Source organism: Pseudoliparis swirei, chromosome 4 (assembly GCF_029220125.1).
Source record: "Pseudoliparis swirei isolate HS2019 ecotype Mariana Trench chromosome 4, NWPU_hadal_v1, whole genome shotgun sequence".
Taxonomy (NCBI): Eukaryota; Metazoa; Chordata; class Actinopteri; order Perciformes; family Liparidae; genus Pseudoliparis; species Pseudoliparis swirei.
The window spans coordinates 6,496,240-6,514,802 of NC_079391.1; the positions used below are offsets into that span (position 1 = coordinate 6,496,240).

Below are 18,563 nucleotides of genomic sequence, written 5' to 3' on the forward strand. Positions count from 1 at the left end.
TCGAGACTTTGTGGTATTTCTGCTCTGATGTACTGTCACTCTGCCACTTCCTGTTCACGTTTGTCTTCCTACAGGAGATTTTGCATGCATACAATTTTGGGGGGGGGGGGGGGAAGTTTCCAGCATCGACATGATGTCAGTGTGCCGTCAGCCCGACGAGATCCGCAGAGTGGAATATGAATGAGCAGTCAATACGAGATGCTGTAATGCATTTACAAGCTAGAATGGGCACTCGGTAGAGTGCATACCTTCGCATATCACAAGATTGGGCATTGAATTATGAACATGTTGGCATTAGTTGCATGCCAATTGGATAAAAATTGACCGTGCTATGGTAAAAAGAAGATGTTGACCTATCCATGACCTTGACCTTGACCTTTGACCCGATTGATCCCAAAATCTAATCAAATGGTCCCCGGATAATAACCAATCATCCCACCATATTTCATGCGATTCAAGAAAATGTTGACCTTTTCATGACCTTGACCTTTAACCCGATCGATCCCAAAATCTAATCAAATGGTCCCCGCATAATAACCAATCATCCCACCAAATTTCATGCGATTCGGTTTAATACTTTTTTACTTATGCGAGTAACACGCATACAAATAAATAAATAAATAAATACACGGCGATCAAAACATAACCTTCCGCATTTTCAATGCGAAGGTAACAAAAAGAAGACGATTACAGAGGATCGTCTTCATCCTCAATCTGTTGAGTTGTTCTTTTCCTGAAGTGACCCATGATTTAATTGACCTAACCTAATTGACCTATATAAAATAAATTGAATTGAATAACCCAAAAGGGTCACACAGCCTAATCTAGGAGTTGTCAAATAACACATTCACCCATTTGTGTTCTCATTTAATTAGATGTGTTGTATAGATTAGCGATATTAAGTTAGATTATTCTATATAATACTGTAAATGTAGCATCCATGAGTGCATATCAACATGATACTGTACACTGCACACAACCCTTTTCTTTTCTTCTCCCTTCTCCTTCTCTTGCTCTCTTTTTTTTGCCACATGCAGATAAAATGCTGTTAGTCAAACTTCATTTTTAAATTCCTTCATGCAGTCAGTAGTTCATGGCTGAAGTAGCAAACGGAAATAACTGAAGCCAATCGCCTGCTGAAATGTGTGTGACGCCGTCTGAAACCCTGACCCCCAAAAGGTGAATGCAGATTGCTCGCTACCAAATGTTTGATAACTTCAGGACTGTTAAATACATGAACAACTAGAATGGGCACTCGGTAGAGCGCATACCTTCGCATATCACAAGATTGGGCATTGCATTATGAACATTTTGGCATTAGTTGCATGCCAATTGGATAGAAATTGACAGCGCTATGGTAAAAAGAAGATTTTGACCTTTCATGACCTTGACCTTTGACCCGATCAATCCCAAAATCTAATCAAATGGTCCCCGGATAATAACCAATCATCCCACCGAATTTCATGCGATTCGGTTTAATACTTTTTGTGTTATGCGAATAACACGCATACAAATAAATAAATAAATACACGGCGATCAAAACATAACCTTCCGCATTTTCAATGCGAAGGTAATGACATGTATTTCTTAGGTTACGAGGAGAATTTGTAATCACGAAGAATCTTGACCTCAGGAATCTCTCGGTAGCATAAACATTCAAAACATTTTAAAAAGTGCAATTTTGCATTTAATTCACAAGCACCAAGGGAAATCCTCTTGAGGTGTTTCTCTTTTTTCAGAGTTGATGAAGAATTTTCTTCTTTCTCTTTTTATTTGCCTCACATCGTATGTCTGACATCTCTCATAGGAGCTCAGGCCTGGTGTTGTCTTATAGCATGAAACACAATTGGGTATTTGGGAGGAGAAAAAGTGCAAGCTGTGCAATTGTCAAGAGTTTTCAGAAATATACGATCATTTGGTTTCTCGCTGAGAGTTCAAGAAGATCAATGAATCTTCCAAGTGTGGTAAATATAAAGTGGCGTCCATCAAGTGGGTAGTTCAGCTCAGCCTTAGCATGAAGACTAGAAACATCACACTGGCTCCATACAAAGATAACCACATTTGAATTGATACATGCGAACATGTGGAAGTACTGCGATAAGAAAACACTGGGGTTTAAAGTTAATTTATTCAAGATTATTTTTCTTCCTATAGTTTGTCATTTTACCTCAACAGTCTCATCGTGTATTTCCCCTTAACATTGCACTAAAAATAAATGTTGGAAATGTTTTAAGTACAAATAAACTCATGTATTTTCTCTTTGTAAATATCCTAAATAAATCTGAATGTAATACAATAGACAATGGCAAATGTAGATTATACATCCTATCGAAATGAATTGGTTTGATGCTATCATATGTGAGGCTATGCAAACAGATTCTTTAAACAACCATCGCATATGAATATGTCCGCTGGGGCTTTGTTCCTAGACCACTGGCAGACAGATTTCTGTGATAATCACCTTTTAAAAAAGATATTTGTTTCTCTCTCATCCCCTCTGATGTAAGCACAGCCCCATTTCTTCTTTTCCCCTTTTTACTCCTGCAGCTACACACAGCCCATAATAACCCCATGGACCGGCTACAGTCAGACCTGCTCCGAACCACTCTGCTCTCCACTTTGCTTCACTTGATTTCACTCCAAACGCCAGCATGCCATCAGAGGGGTGGGGTGAGGGGGGTACTGCACCAAAAAAAAACAATAATGCACGCGGGAGATTTAGTTTGTTACATGAGCACTTTAGCATTCATTATTTAATTGGATACAAGACTTCTGATTACATCAAGAGTTAAAATCAAATGCCCCTCTTGTGTCTTGAAGGCTGTTCTCCATAATGCATGTTCTGGTACATCTGAGAAGGAGATGTTTTCGGGAATGTACACCAGGTGGGGGCGGGCCTTCAGGGGGGATGCAGAAGATGGTTTACATGCAGCCGTATGTGACTGCTCTTTTTTTTAGCACTCGGTCAGACACTCATCTCGCCATAATGGAGAGAGTGAGAGAAGCAGTTCTGGAAATGGAAACGGCCTCAGTCCCACTCATTCAGCTTTTAAGCTGCTTTAGAGGATTGCTTTTTTTTCTTTTTTCTTTCCCCGCCCTCTCCCTCTAAAATAGACAGCTGATATTGGCTCTGAACCAGAACGGGGAGAGGGCAGAAGTGCTGAGCTTTCACTGTGCAGCTGCACACACGGGGCAGAGAAGGGCCAAGCTGCTTTGTCTTGGCTTTATAATCCACTCTTGGGAAACACATGTGACAGTAAAGACGAGCTGGGGGAAAGTCATGCTGCTCCCTGCTGAAGACAAGCTGATACCAGTGGGTCCCTTTCCCTAGCTGACCCTATTTTTATTTTTATTTATTTTTATTCAGTCAATCAAATCAAATACAATACAATATTATCCTATAAAAAAAATACAAAAGAGAGAGACTGAAAAGGTATCGGTAGAAGCAAAAAAAATGCTTATAAATTCCTATCCTAAATTGAAATAAAAAATAAATCAGTAAATTAATATAAAATAAAGAAAAAAATAAAACAACAAAAAACCAACAATAAACAAGATAAAAAAACAAAATATATTTATATATACTGCCACATACATCTTACATATTAATCCGTTTTTAATTACATTTATAACTCTCAAGGATTTTTTTATCAATAATTCCCATAAAAAACAAAGTCAGAGTGATGTGAGGGTTTCTCTTCAGCTGTCAATCACAAAATACCTGCTGTGACATCACTAACTGAATGAGACGTGTAACTAAATGCACAGGTGTTGGCTGAAGTTCAAGGCTGTGGTTACTTCAGGAACCAGTGAGGTCGGTCTTTTGAGAGAGACTGTGTTCAGATCAGACGAGCAAAATAACTGTAACGTATTTATCAATTTTCTATACCTGCTCATCCTGATCAAGGTTGAAATTGCTTGAGCAGTTCAAGAGCAGATTCCCTTGAAAAGTATCCACGCTACCTTAGCAGCGACTGAAATTAATGCAGACTTGATGTTCACTGTGCAGGTTGATCATGAACATTTATTTGAATCAATGGCTGGTTGTCTCAGGGGTCTCCTCAAGTCGGTGACAGGTATACCGGCAGACCAGAAGGGCTGTACCTGCAGTGGTCGTGCATGCTGGGATGAGTTTGAGAAAGCCATGGAGAAGGAATTTCGGTTGGCCTCAAGGAGGTTCTGGGAAACCATCCGGCGGGCCTACCCGGGCTGTTCTCAGCGGGGTGGGGGGCTGCAGAGCGGCGGAAAGAGCACTTTGAGGAACTCCTAAACACGGCCAACTCGTCCCCTGGAGAGGGAAAGACTTGGGGCAGGTATGCAACAAATAACAGCTGCACCTTTACATGGTATGAGTTATCACAATCATGATAGATAGAACTTTAAACTGCAGTATATTCAACTTTATTTCTTCAGAGAGTGAGTCCATATAAAAACAAATACACCAAACAATAAAAGCAATAAGATAAATACCAAGACGCAGGTATAATCATTGAAGTCAAAAGTAATGCAAGTAAGCGTCTTTGAGTATTCTGAAAAGCGCTATAGAAATGTAATGTATTATTATTATTATTATTATTTTTATTATTAAGTTTACTTGGAGCGTCTGTAATGTTACTGTATTTAGCAAATAGCACCCGCGTTAGGACAACCGACTCAGTTTTGTAGTTGCAACTATATCTCAATCCACGAGGTGGCGCTGTTTTGTTAACTAACAATTATTATTCCGGACATTCCCGAACGGCAACGGAGAAACCCGAGGCGGACCCCGGAAGCTCCGTCGTTACTGGGCGCTGTCAGCCCGTTGTGAGAGCGATGTGTTACCGCTGCTCGCGGGTACGGCTGCATATAACTGGAGTTTAGCCCCAACGAGGCTTCAACATGTATTAAGACGGTTCTCCCGACAAAAGAAATTATAAATATTAAGGTATGTCATTCAGCTGTCACGCGGGGGGCTCTGCTTTTTGCCCTCGTCGCTCGCAAATAGCATGCTAGCTGTGTTAGCTTCTGTTAGTGGCTCGTTAGCAAGCGAGATTTACCATCCAGTCCTGAAGTGGCAAGCTAGCAAACTATGTGTGCGTGCGTGCGTGCGCGAGCCAGTGTGTGTGCGCGCGTGCCTGTTCAGTCACGACCTTTTCATGTGTTGCTGCGGAGATCTGAAGGCTCTCTAAAGTCACACCTCGTTTCCTAACGTCGGTCTGTTGGTGGTTTGTCTGATTTAAATCAAGTCTTATCTGTCCGGGACTCGAGGTCTTTAAACTAACCACGTGTCCACTCACGCGATTAAATGGATGTAAACAGGTCGCTGACATCTCAGTACAGTCACTGTTGTGGTAGTTATTAAGAAAACATGGTTATGGTTTTGGTGGTTTGGACCTCGGCTCCTTTGAGGTAGTTAAAAAAAAAACTGATTTATGATCAGTCAACACACGACAAGCAGAACATAATTACAATTCAATTCAATTCAGTTTATTTGTATAGCCCAATTTCACAATTAATTATTTGTCTCTGCTTTACAATCTGTACACATATACACATCTGCCCCAAAACCTCACGGACCAGAAAAACAGAAAAAAAAAAATAACCCTTCAGAAAAAAAAAAAGGAAAAACCTGAGAGAGAGACACAGAGGAGGATCCTCTCCTAGATGGACAAGATGCATAGAATGTGTGTTGTGTACAGAAGGACAAGATTAAAAATAAATTCAATGAATATGACAGATGTGTATGATAGTTTCATCATAGTAGCTCCACGATGGAGACAGGCAGATCCATCAGGCAGGCAGCGGGCGGGAGGAGGAGAGGAGTGGCGTAGTCATCAGCAGGACAGAGTGCGTCATGATGAGCAGAATTCCACGATGCAGGCCATCATCAGGCAGATAGTCATGCGCCCCCCGTCATTCCCGAGGTTTGGGGAGGAAAGTAAGAAGAAGCGGGAGCGTGAGAAAGAGAGATGAAGTTAGATTGATGTGATTGAGAAAATGAAAGAGAGAAAAGGGAGAGAGACTAAGTAGCTCGATACGTCCTTAAGCCGCTATAAGCATACCGAAAAGCTATAAGCCTATAGCAGCATTTATTTCTACTTCAACTCTGTCAAGGAAACTCTACTCTCTACTCTTAAAGCTAAACGAGTCTGTCTGCCTGACTGACTCTGGTGTTGTGGTTGGTGGAAGAGAGCTGAGGAGCTGAACTGATAAGTGACCTTTAAGGACTCTATAAACTAACCAGCTCTGGGTCTTAGATCTAGTTTGCTCAAGTAGTAGTCAATGTGTAGGCTATAGCTCCTTAAGATGTGGAGAGCAATGGGAGCAAGGCCAATCAAGGCTGATGGAGCATCAAGAATTTTAAATTGATTCTTGATTTTACTGAAGAGAGCAAGAGCAGCTGATTTTACTGGTGTTCAGTGCTTTCTTAGTTTTAGTGAGAACACGATCTGACTGAAACTGGATCAACTGAGGACCCAGCATTCAATGTCACAATGTCACCACATTGCTGTGAATAGCCTTACGGATGGGTGCTTCCTGGGAGTCAAAAGGGAACACTTGCAAAATCATAACACAATTAGTTGGGGAGGAAGTTCACAGACATAAAAAAAATAGTATTAATAATTTACTATATATTTTCTACTTGTGTGTGTGTGTGTGTGTGTGTGTGTGTGTGTGTGTGTGTGTGTGTGTGTGTGTGTGTGTGTGTGTGTGTGTGTGTGTGTGTGTGTGTGTGTGTGTGTGTGTGTGTGTGTGTGTGTGTGTGTGTGTGTGTGTGTGTGTTTGTTTGTTTCAGGCCTACACATGTACTTCATCCTCACTGCTGCTCCAGGAGGTACACACCACAGCATGTTATTGTGAGGAGAAAACATATTAGGTAGGTTGACTCAGTTTTATTACTTAGTATGTAGCTACGACTAAACTGCTTAATAAGACATTAGCAACCGGACTGAAAGTATTTACTTTTGTTGTTTGAATACAAACCCATGAAGCTGATTCAGATAAAACTGAATGCTAGAGCACTGTACAATTTAATTTGAATGATGATCCAAAAATGTTTACTTTAGCTGTGTGACAGTATTGTATTGAGTTTTCAGCCGGACCATGCGATGTGTTTTTTATTTGGTTGTTGATATCGTAGGTTTAATGTTTGTTTACAGCGAAAGCCATAGAGACAACAGGTCAACTATTGTTTGTCCATGTAAATTGTAATATCACTAGCTATAATACTTGTTGGGATTCATTCAGTTTCTCACCCGAAGGTGGTATATATCGAGGTATTTTTCGTATTTTCAGCAGCATTGACATCAGGCTGGCTGTGAAACACAAACTCGCTTAGCAAAATCGAAAAACCCATTTCTTTGAGGAATATTTTTGGCTATTGTTTCATGAACTTGTCGTTGGCAGCCGACGCCAGCCCTCGCTGTACTCGGCGGTGCCTCTGCAACAGTGTGATCCTGCAGAGTGATCTGAGCTGGATGACACGGGTTACTGTTGGTTGTGTGTGTCCAGGAGAAGAGGGCTGACCAGTGGGAAGGGCTGACAGCTGGACAACCAGCTGGCGGGCTTCTTTGGACCTATATCTAATCTACACAACTTAAACTGGGAGTGTTTTCTGTCTTCTTTAGGAAGATGTTAACTTTTTATTTCATTTTTAATCCCGCAAAGCAAACGTAGGAGCCAGATGAATCAATCCCTCGACCATTTTCTTAGCTGACGCTCAGATCCTGATGCAGCTTGTCTTTTTTTAGAGTTCTGTACATGTGCTGCTGACGGTCAAAGAGCGTCAGACTTCAAAGTGAGAGCGGCATCTCATGGCTACATCAATACAGTCTCTATTTATATTTTATTATTTGATCGTAGAGCGTTAGTTACACTCTTATCTACGACATTCGTATCAGTAGCCACCAGAATGTGACTTTCCATTTCACGTGTGTAGTTTGGCCAGAGAGAGACGAGTTTGACCCGCAGCTAGAAGGTAAGTTGCAATGGGAGTTTTCTTTTTACACCAGAAAAATCTATTCCCAGAGAAGTATGTTTAGTATTTAATTGATATACATTATCTCACAGTCACAATGAAATCTGCTAGCAGGAGGTACTGAGTCTATAGATTGTTACCTTCGCATTGAAAATGCGGAAGGTTCTGTTTTGATCGACGTGTATTTATTTATTTATTTGTATGCGTGTTACTCGCATAACTAAAAAAGTATTAAACCGAATCGCATGAAATTTGGTGGGATGATTGGTTATTATCCGGGGACCATTTGATTAGATTTTGGGATCGATCGGGTCAAGGTCATGTAAAGGTCAAGATCTTCTTTTTACCATAGCACGGTCAATTTTTATCCAATTGGCATGCAACTAATGCCAAAATGTTCATAATTCAACGCCCAATCTTGTGATATGCGAAGGTATGCGCTCTACCGAGTGCCCGTTCTAGTTATTAGGTGTATTCGTCACATGTTCCTCAGCTGCAGGATCAGTTTCCTCAAAGGGATCAGGTCAGCTATCGATGTGTCTTATAGCTGCAGACATCGTCTCACGAGTGGGTCGTGGATGTTCTCTTGTGACCTTAACATGAATACAGAGGAAGAAACAATGACTCGGGTCTGTTGGGATAATGGCTGCACGGCTTAAAGGTCCCTGAGCTTGACGATTGAGTCTGAGGTCGATTCACCCTTTGCTCATACACAGGGTTCGTACGCTTATGGAACACCTGGAAAAGTCATGGAATTTTTAAACGGTCATTTCCAAGCCTGGAAAAGTCATGGAAAAAACTTAAATCATAAAAGTTTTGGAAAAGTCATGGAAATTTGTTATCAGATAATCATTTACGCCGAGTTTGAAATAATTAATATGTTTTTTTTAATGAAAGACGCTAAAAATATAAGCCGGTGTTCGCTCTCAATACGCAACATTTACTCCATTTTTCATGTTTATACCGAGATTTCAGTTTGGTTGTGGAAATTTGGTTTAAAGTCCTGGAAAAGTCCTTGAAATCCATTGGTCAACATGTGTAAGAACCCTGATACATTTACTTGCGGTGTGATTTAAGGATAGCAAAAAAAGATCCCGGCCAGTTTAAATTAAACACGGCGAGAGTCTCGCGTGATGACTCCTGGTGGTTTCTCTTGTGCTAAACCCCAGGACCAAATATCCCAAAAGTTGACCCGTCGGCTTTTTCTGAAAGGACTCTAATAGAAAATCTACTCGACACCGAGTGTGAAATCAATAATCAGGTCATGTATTCTTGCAAGAAGAAGCAGAGTTGAATAATCTACAGGTTTCGTGTCAAACTCTACAAATAAGAGAGGTAACAGCGTAAGTTGCCCCATCATGTGGTGAGCAGGGCCGTCCTTCAATCAGGGTCGACTCAGAGGTCTGTCTCTGGGTTTATACACGGTGATAAACAATTAATTACAGGATTGGATGGTGAAGGTCAGGCCGGTCTGAACCGGTTTCATTCAGGTCCTGATGGGGAGACTGTGGGTGCTACCCTGAAGAGATGCGTTGTCTGCGAGGTCACAAATATACTGAAACTGTTTAACAGATTCAGTCACTAAGACGTAGCTTTGTCTTTATTTATTTCCCCAACAGACTCCCGATGCTTTGAACTGCCTCTGTGATTTGTTTATTTCATGAATGACGGGTAATGTTTCATGATTTAGTCGGTTCTTCGTCCTGTATAGAGCAGGAACACCTTACAGGGGTTAAAAACAAGCCTAAATACTTCAGACCTGCTTCATAGTGACAAAAACATCTATATTTAAGTCATATAAATACCACTTTTATAAATGTAATTTTATTAAAAATTCAAATTGGATTCAACTTGACATTGTTGATGCTTTAGAAAATGGAAAGTAGTAATACTGGCATAAATCCAGACATTTAATGCTGACTTTCACTAAGTACTTCCCATTTAAAATAATTAGCCTATTGCTGTGTGCCATGTAATCATATCCACGTTTATATTGGCCCAAAGCCAATGTGAGTGGGAGAAATGTACACGGTATGCCCGTCTAGGTATGTCCCCATCCGTAGACATATGCACGACCCAAGGATGCAGCACAATGTTATAATTTATAGCAAATTATTTCTCTGACCCCCTGACGGATTACCACAGACCGCAATTTGAGAATCATCGGTTTAAAATCCCCTGAGAGACGCAGTGCACTCGATACATGCTATTTCCTACTTGTGCAGTTTGTATATCAGTGTTGTCGTGTCTAAAAAAAACTATTTTCACTGAGTCTTATATATTATTCGTTTTCATGTTTTTATGATTGTGATAAGTGTCCATCCTCGTATTCCTACCACATCTCTTCTGTTCATCTTCTCTTTCTCTCTTTGAATCCCCCTCATGTTTCAGACTAAAATGCTGCTTCTCATTTGTGTATTTCACCAAAATGCATTGCAAAAGTTTATTTATTTATGAAATAACTACCATCGACACTTTATACGTCTTGTTTTTTTTGTATCACGAGAAGACCGAGACAGTATCCTCTTTCAGGGTTCGTACGGTCATGGAAAACCTGGAAAAGTCATGGAATTTTTAAATGGTCATTTCCAGGCTTGGAAAAGTAATAAAAAAAACTTAAATCATCAAAGTTTTGGAAAAGTCATGGAAATGTGTTATAATCACATGTTCATTGACGCCGAGTTTGAAATCATTAATATATTTTTTTAAAGAAAGACGCTCAAAATATAAGCCGGCGTTCACTCTCGATACGCAACATTTTCTAAATTTTTCATGTTTATACCTAGATTTCAGTTTGGTCGTGGACATTTGGTTTAAAGTCATGGAAAAGTCCTGGAAATCCATCGGTCAAAATGTGTCAGAACCCTGCTCTCTTTTAATCTTGCTTCTTCTAATGTTTCCCCGAACCGTAGGGCAGGATGCAGTCTTCAAACCACCGGCTGCGAGATCTGGAGCAGCACCACCCGCTGCTGTCGGCGGGCGCAGACGTCGAGACGGGGAGCCTGGCGGCCGGGGCGATGGTCGGAGGTCCCCACGCCGGCCACATGGCGGGGAGCCCCACCATGTGGTTCATCCAGGACAGCTGTGGGATGGTGTGCGCGGGCATCACCTGGTTCCTGGTGCTCTACGCTGAATTCGTGGTGAACTTTGTGATGCTGCTGCCCAGCAAGAACTTCTGGTACTCGCTGCTGAACGGCGCCACCTTCAACTCCCTGGCCGTGCTCGCGCTGGCCTCACATGTGCGCACCATGATGACCGACCCGGTAAGGCCGTGAAGTGAAATGAGAGTGGGCGAGGTTGAGGGTGCGTATGTAGGAAAGGAGGAAAGGTGAGAGGAGGAGAGTAGAGTTTTAAAAGTGCAGCAGAGGAAGAGAAAATGTAGTCGTGAGCAAGAAAACGATTGTATGTCTACAAAACTAATACACACTACAACATCTTCTCCAGGTGTGAAAAGGTGTTGAGAGAAACTGTCAGTCATCGAGCCTGCAGCCATAACGGGGCACCCCAAAATATGATGCCGCTTTTGCCGCAGTCGAGTTTTGCCGTGGTCAGACAACGAGGCGCACACTCACTAAGTCACGACTCACGGGTGTCCAGACAGTCACACACATGACCAAACTCATGACCTTTCCCCAGGCTTCATCCTGTCTGAGATAATAAAAATCCGGCCCTTAATGTTTATTGTCCACGCATCTGAACAACTGCGAATAACTTTTGGATTTTTTTTGTTCTGGGGACCTCACAATAAGTATTTAAATTTCTGTTAAATAATTCAATTAGCAAAAGTGATTCTTCTCCAGCTCAAGTTCAATGGACTTAGTTCCATAGATTCTCTTAATCCTATGTATTTATACGAAGCATTTTTTATAATTTGCGATGCCTTTTGGCCTCTGCAGTGTGTGCATGTGATGGCAAGCACCATTTTCCAGAGAATCAAAACGTTGACTTGAAAACGGAAAGAGAGAAATAAACTATTTATTTGGAGCCTGACAGTGTGCAGACGTCCTTTTTGCCCTGTAGCTACGTCTGTTTTGTCTCATTCCTGTTCATCTTTTCCTGTACTTGGTCTCTTTTAAGCTCAAAAGTAAGTTCCACAGGTCTTATTCTGCACTTTGTGAATTCAGCCCAATTCAATCACTCTATTAAAAAGGCCAACATAATAGTGCAGCAGTGTGTGAAACTCTACAAACGTATAAAGGATTGTGAAATTGCTGCAAACACAAAGACACACAGCTGGAGTTCTCTGAGCCATAAAATGACATAATGCACTTATTCCGACATTTGTAACTGACTGTCTCCCCCCCCCCCTTAGGGTGCGGTTCCTAAGGGTAACGCAACCAAGGAGTACATGGAGAGCTTACACCTGAAGCCCGGTGAGGTCATCTACAAGTGCCCAAAGTGCTGCAGCATCAAGCCTGAGAGAGCACACCACTGCAGGTCAGTCTTCATTGTTGTTGCCAATTTATCACCAAATTAGATTGTGACCTGCTCCTTTACACCCCCCCCCCCCCTCCTGCCTTGTAGCATCCTCGCTGTGCTTTTAAAAGCATCTGTATATGCGTATAGTTGATGACATTAACCGAGTCGGTGAGTCGTGCATCAACGTCTTCTCTTTCCTGGCTGCAGTATTTGTAAAAGATGTATCCGGAAGATGGATCACCACTGTCCGTGGGTCAACAACTGCGTGGGAGAAAAGAATCAGAGATTCTTTGTACTTTTCACTGTAAGTACATGAAAAGTACTCGTGGGTGTGGTGTTTTTTAATTTGAACAAGGACTGTGGTAAGGATGGGAAACCCACCGTTTACAGTCATTACTTTATATCACTTACTGTTCATGATGCTAAAGAGCTTAACATTCGTCATGATGACTCTATTTTTAATTTTGCAATGACGTCAGTTATTTGTCTCAGACGAGACTAGCGGGTACTTTCCCACACGTTGTTCAACATTTTATTTCTTGATGAGGTTCCCAGTGACAGAAGCTGTCACACTTGCCAGAGGACAAGGACACATGTGAGATTAAATGTTTATTTTACAGACAGCATACCTGCAAATTTGTCACCTTTCAGTGAAATTCACCATTTTGAAATCAAAATAGGTCATCCAAGTGAAGCGTTTAGGGGGTTTAGGTTAGCTTGAATGTCAGCCCGCTACATCTGCTGCTGTCACGCTGCACGGTGTATCGATACTAACAAAGTACCCGTACGTTAAACACGATGTGATTAAGCATATTTTTAGTATCAATACTTCATTAAAAGAGCAATCAGAGCGCACGCGCTGCTCCGTGTCAAGCGGTCTGCACGCAATGCGCTGCGCAGCGCTCACAGCGAGTGGCGTCACGTGGCGGAGCTTTTGAGACTTAAAGTCTTCAGCTTTAAAAAAAAAAAGAAGAAAAAGATGATTCCAGAAGTGAAATGTTTCAATTCTTTGTCTCCAGGCAGACAGTCTGTAAAGTTATGTAACTCTCCAGCTGCTCATCCTGTTGAACTGTGTATCATCTGGTCAGATACAGACTAAAGGCCTCATAGTGTAACATCAATGCTATGAAGGCTCCATGTAGTTTCATTAATATCTGGCTGTATTAATACTAATAATACTGCCATTTGTTAAGTGTTGAAAAAGTTGGTAAAAAGTGAACCATGCAGAAGTCGGCCGTAGAGATTTCTCTGATTGGGCCTCGCTCCTATTCACACCTGGGCCCATGCAAAATACATATTACTGAATATTTCAAGGTGTGGCGGCCATCTTACCGGGTTCACCATCATCTTTCAAGGTGTTGTAACTATTCTATTAATATATATATATATATACACATCTATTATATTCTTATTAGAAGGGTTTGTGGCCACTGACTTAGTCAGAGCAGAGGAGCCCCACCCCGTTGTCACCTTTTTCACCCCTCATGAGTTTGCAGGTATGAGATGGAGGTTGGTAGTAAAAGAAAAACTAGAGCGAACAAGCACCACACATTGTTTTGTGTTTATCTGCAGGTCTAAATATTTTTAGAGTTTTATTACTAATGTGAAATAAACTAGCCTACAATGACCGTGTCTGCAAACCAACCTCGTGGGAAAAGAGTGGATTTAAAGCCTCTCTTGTTTGTCTTCTCCGTCACATTTTCTCATCTCTCTCTCCTCTCTCTCTCTCTCTCTCTCTCTCTCTCTGCAGATGTACATCTCTTTGATTTCTGCCCATTCCCTGGGCCTCAGTGGGATGCACTTCTTCACCTGTATTAAAGTCCAGTGGAACGGTAAGGCCGTCAACCGTGACGAGTATCTGAGTCAAAAAGGCAAACGGAGAATGTCAGATGAGTCAGAAATACAGATGTTTATACAAGAGGGTGATTTAGACTGCTCACAACAAACGTTCACGTTTACTCGCCCGACTATTTGTGGTTTATTCGCACCTTGGAGGGGGCGGGGCTTATCTCTGTGGCTTTACTCCGTGGAAACGGTTATCATTCCCGCCATCCACCACGGAAGAAATAAACACTATTTCTGCTTTATACTTGTCGTGGAAATCCCACAAACATCCAGCGCCCTCGTGTTTAGGTTCATCACGTCACCGGCGGGCTCACACGGCTCTGTGACATCGTCTGAATGACTGCCGCCTCCACGCCGACTGGCTTTTCGCAACTCGGCGTCGGGCGAATTTTTCGCCACACTTTGGCGAACGAGGCGAATCCTTCGCTTCGCTCTATTCTCGTCATTCTCGAAATATTGTCGCCGCTTCTGGTGTGAGCGCAGCATTAGCGATGTGAAGAGAGACCGACAGACAAAGGGAAAGATAAAGTTATCATGTTGGAGAGAACGGCTGATCCTGCCGTTGACCTTGTCCGGCTCCCCTGTGGGCCTCTGGAGGACTGAACCAGAAAATGAAGATATTATTTCATTCTTCGTACAACAGCTTCTAGTGCCTCGTACAATATGATACGTTTTTGGGGGGGTATAGATTTAGTTTTCCAGCTTGTTAGATTCAGGTAACCGTTCTGGGAGGATATATTACACTTCCTGTGTGCACATCTATTCGTATATCGATTTATACACATTGGTAATTTAGTCTATTTAATTTGACATTTCAGTTGTTTCGTGCAAATTTAAAAATAAGTTTTCTTCCTCTCCCGCTGTCACTAGAGTGCAGCGCCTTCTCTCCAGGAGTGTCTGTGCTGCTGCTGATCTTCCTCTGCCTCGAAGCCATCCTCTTCCTCACTTTCACAGCTATAATGTTCGGTACACAGATCCACTCCATCTGCAACGACGAGACGGTCAGTATCTGTGTGTGTGTGTGTGTGTGTGTGTGTGTGTGTGTGTGTGTGTGTGTGTGTGTGTGTGTGTGTGTGTGTGTGTGTAACACCTAGGATAAGGATGACAAGTCTTGATAAATGTGTTTGGCTCTTCCAGTATACATCATGTGTTTATGAGTTTTATTTAATTCCTGATTTTCCCAGATGAGGAAATAAAGTAGCAATATGACCCCCTCAGCTTTTCCCCAATGCTAATGTATTGTGTCTCTATCAGGCGAATGAGCCAAAGTAACTTAATGAGGAATCTTTTATTTACAGAGGGGTTTCAATGTCTTGCAGGAGATTGAACGTCTTAAAAACGAGAAGCCCACATGGGAGCGCCGCGTGAGATGGGATGGCATGAGAGCTGTGTTTGGGGGTTCGCCCTCCCTGCTGTGGTGCAATCCATTCACGGGCCTGCGTCTGCGGCGCCTGTTGCTGTTGACCCGCGGCGGGTCAGAGTTCTCCATCTGAGAGCGGGGCGGGCGGAGCTGCTGCAGCTCGCCGACACTTTGACCATCTCCTAAAAAACAAGAGTTCTTGTGCGTCCTCCTCGGACGGCGCGAGGTTGGACGTCTGCTCGCTGGGGGGGGCGGGCTGCTCCAGTGGGACCCCAGTCAACCACTTCTGACCGTTTGTATTCTCCCATGTTGATGGAGACCCGAGTCCTTGAGGTCTACACAAGTATTTCCGACCAACTGTTTAGCTTGTGTGGTTTTAGGTGACGCATGCAGTGTGTAACTCAAGTGAGTCTTATTCCTCGGGCTGCTTGAACTCGACCTCTTCAAGTTCACAACTCCAGACGTTTTTTTTTGTTCTCTTTGCTGTGCACATAAAATGCAAGAATAGCGTTTCAATCAGCAACGTATCTTTCATCATCATCACTGGACCAGGCGAGTGGATATATATGTGGGGGGAGGAGGGGGGGGGATGCTTGAAACTTGTTCTGTTGGACCCAAACAAAGAAACGTACGTGGCACTCGATAGAAGCCTGGATGTGCCGCCTCGATTTGCATGTCTAGCGGCTCAATCAGTCGGCATCTCGGCCAGGAAATGAGGCTTTCATTCTCTTCCGATGAAGGAACACGAGCCTCGTTCTCATTCAAGAGGACCGAGTGGCGTTTCTTATCTGCTCATCCTCCTCTGTCATGATTTCCTTCATGTGGCTGCAATTGTTTATTCTTTAACCTACTCAGGCCAGTAGAAATGAATTGTCCTTTCTAAAAAAAAAAAACACTCTTCAATAGTTGACCCATAATGTCTCACTGGAGACGACGACTGCTATGCTGAATCTTCATTTGGATAAACGGAAACGGTTTTGTATAAGATGTACATATGTGTGTCCATGATGTCGCCATTGCACCACTCCTACATGCTCCATGCGTCATACTCTACAAATGATCAGTGACTGACCCCCCGCCCCCCCCCCCCTTTCCGATACCAATGATATGCCTCCCTGTGTTTTTCGTTAAGTGATTCAGGTTGAACAACTTTGGCTTCAAAAAAAAAAGACCGAATGTGATTAAGTTTGACTCGTTTTACTCGTGCAGTGTTTCTCTGTATGGAGAACTGAACTCTCACTCCTGTGTGCGGTCGAGCTCGTGCAAAAGACTTCAGAGCCGAGTTTCAGACGCGGTCGCTCTGCATGCACGACCTCCTTTCGGAGCTCCGGATCTATAGAGCCGAGCTCCTTCGTGCAGTCCGCCTGTAGACGTTGAGGAGGGGCTCCGTTGCCGAGAGAAGCCGAGGTTCCCGGGCTCATCGTACGAGTTTTTAATACTGAACAAAGTCTTGGGGAGCACAGCAGACGCTGGCGAGGCCTTTTACTACTTCCCTTCAGAAATGTCAGGCCTGTAACATCGAGTGGAAAAACGGTAGCAGATACTTTTCCTTATCCACGCCTCTAAAAACCTGTCAGTCAAGTGAGTTGATTTAGAAAGTTTTTGTCTTTATTGCCATATTTGTGTTTTTATCCTGTGACTACTCCTGATTTTTACCCCATTTGAAAAGTCAATTTCTGATTGATTAGCTGGTATTGTCATATCTAGATTCTCTTAAGTCTCATATGAATGGTGCGTTAGACGATATTCTATTTGTTGTCATCTGTGGTTGCCAGGAGAAGGAACTCGACTGTTTACACTAAATGATGAAATCTGATGCTCTAAGGCTTTAATGTTTGAAGAAACATGCTGTCATTGGAATGTAAAATGTATCTGTTATTGGACTGAGGGACACGGCACTGAAAGCTACCGAATATCAGGTTTTTTATTATTAATGCTGGCCTCTCATTTCGTTTTCAAATTGGGAGAATATCATTTTCCCTCTTTGTCCTAAATACTTTCTCTATATTCAGCATATTCCATCCTTCAAGTCCCGCATCCTAACACGCTCAATACACCGTGGTTTGATTAGTGAGGTGCAAGAGGAAAGGGAGAACGCTGCATCTTCATATAAATCATATGGAAGACAGACTTGAGTAAGACTTATCAGAAAGCGATAGAAAGTCATTCTGGTTAGTATTCCAGATGTAAAACTAGAACGGGCACTCGGTAGAGCGCATACCTTCGCATATCACAAGATTGGGCATTGAACTATGAATATGTTGGCATTAGTTGCATGCCAATTGGATACAAATTGACAGCGCTATGGTAAAAAGAAGATTTTGACCTTTTCATGACCTTGACCTTGACCTGATCGATCCCAAAATCTAATCAAATGGTCCCCGGATAATAACCAATCATCCCACCAAATTGCATGCGATTCGGTTTAATACTCTTTGAGTTATGCGAGGAACACGCATATAAATACACGGCGATCAAAATATAACCTTCCGCTTTTTCAATGCGAAGGTAAATATGTTGCTATTATCAGATATAGTTACAGGTATTGCTGGCAAAATGACATCCTTAGCCAATGAGAGGACTAGTTTAATAAACACAAAAAGATACTTGAGAGAAAACGCTAATGTCTGAAGTGGAACTTGAAGTCACGGCGGCTCAGACACTGTTTCGTGGTATTTAAAGGACAAAGCAGAACTTCAGTGTTATTTATGGGTTGACAAATATCTCTGTGATGACTGTATGCATATTGGATGTCGATTGGTTTAGTTTGGGTACGGTTGGTGTATACAAGTATCCCCCGATAGGACGGTCCCGTTTATGGCCTAACTCGGATGCTGTAATCATAATGTCTTAAATTGGGATTCTGTCACAGGGTTATGTCGTTTTACAGTCATGCTCAGCAAAAGAATCAATGAATAATGATTTATTTTCTCTCTTTTTTTACCGATAATTGTATTTCCTCCACCTTCTGCTTTGTGACAT

At 42.3% G+C, this 18,563-nt stretch overlaps 1 protein-coding gene across 2 annotated transcripts; it reads left to right on the forward strand.

Moving 5' to 3' along the window:
• Positions 1–4,735: 4,735 nt before the first annotated feature.
• zdhhc7 (zinc finger DHHC-type palmitoyltransferase 7) lies at positions 4,736–15,832 on the forward strand. Of its 2 annotated transcripts, XM_056413059.1 has the most exons (8): positions 4,736–4,924; positions 6,776–6,856; positions 10,870–11,220; positions 12,270–12,394; positions 12,584–12,680; positions 14,127–14,208; positions 15,092–15,222; positions 15,541–15,832. In XM_056413059.1, the coding sequence occupies exons 3-8, from the start codon at positions 10,876–10,878 to the stop codon at positions 15,712–15,714; spliced, it is 954 nt and encodes a 317-aa protein (XP_056269034.1). In that variant the 5' UTR covers positions 4,736–4,924; positions 6,776–6,856; positions 10,870–10,875; the 3' UTR covers positions 15,715–15,832. The 2 variants fall into 2 exon arrangements, with proteins under 2 accessions (XP_056269034.1, XP_056269036.1); XM_056413061.1 differs by lacking the exon at positions 6,776–6,856.
• Positions 15,833–18,563: the final 2,731 nt, after the last annotated feature.

Excerpts from the sequence above, each read along its gene's own strand:
- zdhhc7 (XM_056413059.1), top strand. The coding sequence starts at position 10,876 with ATGCAGTCTTCAAACCACCGGCTGCGAGATCTGGAGCAGCACCACCCG. Across the intron at positions 11,221-12,269 it reads GCACCATGATGACCGACCCG|GGTGCGGTTCCTAAGGGTAA; the intron begins GTAAGGCCGTGA and ends CCCCCCCCTTAG. Across the intron at positions 15,223-15,540 it reads CCATCTGCAACGACGAGACG|GAGATTGAACGTCTTAAAAA; the intron begins GTCAGTATCTGT and ends AATGTCTTGCAG.